Consider the following 5,194-nt stretch of genomic DNA (forward strand, 5'->3'; position numbering starts at 1 on the left):
AACGCGATAGGAAAATCAACCCTCACTCGGTTTACGCTTGCGACATTCGCCCTTTTGTTAATTATATCTTCAATTATTTATTATCTGTGAAGAATTCAATGATTGTTATCAATTTACAAATTTGGTATATGTGTTATTGTATTGTTATAAATACAAGCTTCTGCCTATCTTCCGGCACTGAGCGAGTTGCTTTCAAAAATTAGAAAACTTTAAAATACTGATTTGTCGGACTTCGGTCCGCCAGGCTACACATCTGATGACTATATTACTCACCTCACCCCCTCTCAACCCAAACACAAACTTTCAAATTTGACAGTTCGCTGTTGGATTCGATTCGACGTTTGAAAATTCTCGCTCTGTATGTGCCAGCCAGCAGAAGCTTTTTTAGCAGAACATCTACGAACTCGAAGAAAGTGAAAAAGTTCTCCATGTTTGATTCGTGGTTTGCCTTTAGGAGTGTTTCTGACTGAAAAAATGCTTTTTTGGCCTCGGTTTGGCTTAAAATAGGTGCAAAGCTGGAGTGGGAAAATTGTGTGTCCAATCTGGGTAACCTGTGCATAACCAGACCTAAGATAGCGTTTATAATTAGCATATAAAAGTTGGGCTGAATTGGGGCTCTGCCTTGGGGTGGAACAGTTAGTGGGAAAGTTGAACAGGCAAGGATTTCAGTCGTTTCTCGTACATTTTGACAGCGAAAGTTTACTGAGACAAATGGTGTACTGATAAATGATAAGAAAATGGATGTGGACTCGCCCAATTCTTTAAAACGATGTTCCAGCGCGCCACACATTAACAACTTACTGCCGACAGCGGCCGTTGGTGTACCATCAGTTATGCCGATGGACGAAGGACAATCACAACAGGAACCACCATTGGAACCGATTGGTTTAGCACAGCAGCAGGCTCCGGTACGCCAAAGTAGTTCCATTACCAGCCAGCATCAACCACATTCACCGCAGCTGCAGCAATTGATGACAAATACCACTATTTCAAATCCACAAACTGCCGGCACTTCGATCCACAGGTACTCTCGCAAATCATTGTTGAACTTTTTAATAACTTGTTTTCTTTTAGGGATGGTCCGCCGACGTCTTTTTCGAACATTTTCACTCCACGAGCACGTCGGTTTTCGGCAAGTTTCAGTCCGCTGGCTGTCATTTCTAACGGCAGCTCAAGTCCTAGTCGATCCGGCAGTTGCACTCCTGGCCCACGTTTAACGCCACGAATATCTCAGCTGCGTCAAGAGGAGTGTGCGGATTTGAGCAACAGTCGTGAAGTAAACCATGAACGGGAGATTCATTCGGCGATGCAAATGTCACAGAGTTACGAAGATCTCACGCTGGTCACCGAAAATTGGTCGTTCTCATCCAGCACGAAAAATCATGATGATCTGGTGAACCCCTTGCACGTTGCACTGCCCTCAATCGGTACCACTTACTGCTCTAGTCCTTCTCCTACCAGGTAGTCATCAGAAAGCTTTTACAGCTTTTACATTTGAAATTAAATATAATTTTTTCAGCCGTGGCGGCTTGGGATTACAATATCCGACATCGTCACCGTCACCAACGCGAAAGTTCGTTACCCGGCGGTCTATGTCGCCGTGCCCGATTCGGCCTAGTCCTCTCAGTTCATCGGTCAAAAGAAAATTCGACCTGGATGATAACTATGGTAGTTGTTATTCGCCACCACCGATGAAAAAAATCTTTACCTCAGACAGGTATGTCCTTCATGTTTGTTTATTTTTGATTCCCAATAAAGATTTACGTTCATTTGTTTGTCTATTTCTGCCAGGGGCTCATCTCCAGTGTGCCAAACACCGTCACCTTCGCCAATCTGTCCCAGCCCAGACTCGTCAACTGCGTCGTTCGAAAACGGCAGCAACAATGCGTCAAGCAGTGGCAGGATAACGCCAAAATTTTTCGTAACTAAGCTTCCAGCAACCTCACTTCACCACGGTTGTTCTCTGTTCGGCGCAGGAAGCAGCAATGGTGCTGCAGGCGGCACTGTTCCCGTGGTCAACATAGCCAGTGCTGTCAGTTTGCCGTTACCGTTGCACGCGGATTCGCCACCTCCTTCCTCCTCGTCGTCTTCACCGATGATGATGGATTGTGGTGTCAGCAGCAGTAGCGGTCACAATCCGCTCGAGTCGGATATTAAATTGGGCCAACAGAGCGCAACAGTCAGCAGTTCGGAAGAGGTTAAAATTGATTGCGATGAGGATATTACCGATTTGAATATAGTCGCCAGTAGCACGAGCATCGGAACGCCAGAGTCTTCCGAGGCTGTTATAGAAAACGTGCTAAAAAGTAGCCGTTTGCTAGAAAATAGAGCGGATTCAGACCTACTGGACAGTAGCAGTAACAGGTTAAGCACTAGTAGCAATACTAGCAATGATAACAATAGTGAAAGCAGCAGCTCTCTTTGTCCGTTGGCTTTCGGATCATCCACTAGCAATGGCAGTGGAGGTTTTCTTTCGAGCAACATTGAGATTGCGGAAACATGAAGAGCTCAGAGTTTATAGACTAAACAGAAATAAGACTAGTTGCATACACATACACAAACACACGCTTAGGGAAGCAGATGGTGTCATTGCTTTCCACTTCTTTATCCTTTTTGGTAGAATGTAGAATAGTCTCGTTGACATGCTTGTTCAGCAGCATAGCAGCAGAAAGCTATATATCGTCGAGTTAATGTTCAAGGTGTAGATAGAAGGTACGTAAGGTACGTAAAAGTACATCAAATATACTAAACTATCCCCTGAGATGAAGCAAGAAAATTCGAGTTGGATTGTATGTAACTTATACAGATATGTTTAGCGATTTTGCTCCTTTTTCAAAGTTTTACGACGATAGATCCAGCAACATTTGGTTCGATTTTGGTTTGATTCTTTTTAGTTTAACATTGGATTGTGGAACAAATTTTTCCTCTAGTTCTAACACATTTTTTGGCGAGAGTTTTTACAAAACGATTATCATAATTAACCAAGACAACCGTTAATTATTATCTATTAGCTGTTCGTTGTTTGAAATTTCAATCCTGATTAGTTTCAGGGTTAGGACCTATTGCATTGCATGTATAAAACTTTGCAAAATGAGCAATCAATTTGTTATTAGACAGTTAGGGATCTGCACATACACAAAACACATATCCTGTAGGTTTTTTTTTGGGTTCAAAGGAAGTAAAGATTCGAAGAGTGGAATTGTTCGTTTCCAAATCATACGTTAGATCGCATAGCGTTCAATCCCCTGGTAGTAGTAGTCAAGTTAGTCTATGCTGCATCAATCTACAATCTGAACAGTAAATTTCATACCAAATAACCCATTTAGAGTGTAAACTTCCAAGGAAACAAAAATATTGCCACAACGCGATATTGAAGTTACTTCATAAACTCACAACTTATCATCAATTTATTATATCAATCTACCAGTAGACAAGTAAAAGCAATAGCCCATTTATCGGTAGTGATAATCTGTATTTTGCATCTCTGGACCGACTTTACTAATGATCCGGTACTGTAGCTTTAAAATTAGCTAACAATTTATTTTACTTTTTCGATTTATACATTTGTCGATGATAAAGGATTTCCATCTCTCAGTTTTGATACAGACAGTTTATTGAAAATATCGTTCTTTCCTATGAAAATATGTATTTAATCCAATTGAAAAAGCATAACGCGGTTAGTTCGAATAAAAAAGTGATAATATAATATGTGGTACTATATGAAATATCAGTTTCTAGCTTGATCTTCGAAACACTGGTAGGAAATAGCATATTATTGGATGCCATCTTTGTTTCGTTTTGTGTAAAATTGAAAATAAGTGCTTGCGATTCTGAAAAGATACGACATGATCAGGCATCAGGCGAACGGCAGGGTTGTTTTGATACAGTAGACTCTAATTTTCAGGTAACGATTACAATGTTATCTAGCGGACGCATTGCTTAATAGGACTGGATTTAATTCAAGCCCTACGACAATGGAAATATTTACGAAATGGATCAATCGGTATGGTACACGGCAAAGAACAAGGAAAAGATTACTGGATAACGACTGAAAACTCGATATCTGGATTGTCCAAATACTCGCTACATCGATTCGGAGTGCAGATCGCTGCTATTCAGAAAGTTCGGTGGCCAAATTCCGGAAAATAAGAGTTGTTTGCAGTAGATCCTGCTACTGCAGGCACTTCTATCAAATGCCATATCTACCACAGTGGCGGTAGAAAGGCAGAACATGGAGTCGGTTTCGTAGTGTTGGGAAACCATATCCAACGAGTTATCCGGTGGAGGCCCTTAGCTGAAGGTATATATGTATTGAGAATTAAAGACAAATTCTGCAACTACAGCCTAATCAACGTATACACACCGACAAATGATAAATCCGGTGATGCTACCCAGGTAACCAATAAGCATTTCCAATGCAATTTAAAAGCAAGCCAATAAGCATTTAAGTTGCCTTAAATGCTACTTAAATGCTATTTTGGCAAAATATGCGGCTACTTTACTGCTAGCCCTCTTATAGTGCTGACAATACTTATTTCCAGCTAGTTACCAACAAGAATTTAAATAGAATTGTGGATGCCAATTTACAACAGTTATGCAGTCAAAAAGCTGATAAACAACAACCTGCAGTATAAAACGCCAGGGATGCTAATAAACGGCTGATTTACTGCTTATTTTAATGCTTATTGGTTACCTGGGTAATGGCGTGTTCTGCGTCAAGCTCGAGAGAACATGGAGAGTGCCCAAAACATGACCTAAAAATCATCATCGGAGATGCAAATGCGAAGATTGGGAGTGCAGAATCATTGGAAGACAGCATTTATAAATTTCGTCGCGGCCAGAGGAATAGTCATCTGTAGCACCTACTTTTCTAATCTGGATATTCGGAAATCCACCTTGAGTCATCCTAATGGAGACTGTAGCTCACATACCAATCATGTCTTGATTGACGATCTACACTTTTCAGATGTCATCTATGTTCGGTTTTTTAGGGACCAAATATCAACTCTGATCACTTTCTCGCCGTGTGTATGATTCGTGCAAGGTTGTTGAACGCGATGAAGGCTCGACGCTGGGACGTCGCGTTTCAACATTCAGCGGTTGACGGTAGATGGCGTAGCAGCTGAATACGCCAGAAAGCTCGATCAACGAATCGCAGAACAGTAGGAAGAAAGGGTAATCAACAGTGTCTAAT

At 41.3% G+C, this 5,194-nt stretch overlaps 1 protein-coding gene across 1 annotated transcript; it reads left to right on the forward strand.

The window, feature by feature from the left end:
* The first annotated feature begins 389 nt into the window (after positions 1-389).
* On the forward strand, positions 390-3,673 carry LOC128742062 (uncharacterized protein DDB_G0271670). The gene is made up of 4 exons (XM_053838257.1): positions 390-1,024; positions 1,075-1,461; positions 1,520-1,717; positions 1,792-3,673. Exons 1-4 carry the CDS (start codon positions 738-740, stop codon positions 2,501-2,503), a joined length of 1,584 nt encoding a protein of 527 aa, XP_053694232.1. The 5' UTR covers positions 390-737; the 3' UTR covers positions 2,504-3,673.
* The last annotated feature ends 1,521 nt before the right edge of the window (positions 3,674-5,194 follow it).

Source organism: Sabethes cyaneus, chromosome 3 (genome assembly GCF_943734655.1).
Source record: "Sabethes cyaneus chromosome 3, idSabCyanKW18_F2, whole genome shotgun sequence".
NCBI lineage: Eukaryota > Metazoa > Arthropoda > Insecta > Diptera > Culicidae > Sabethes > Sabethes cyaneus.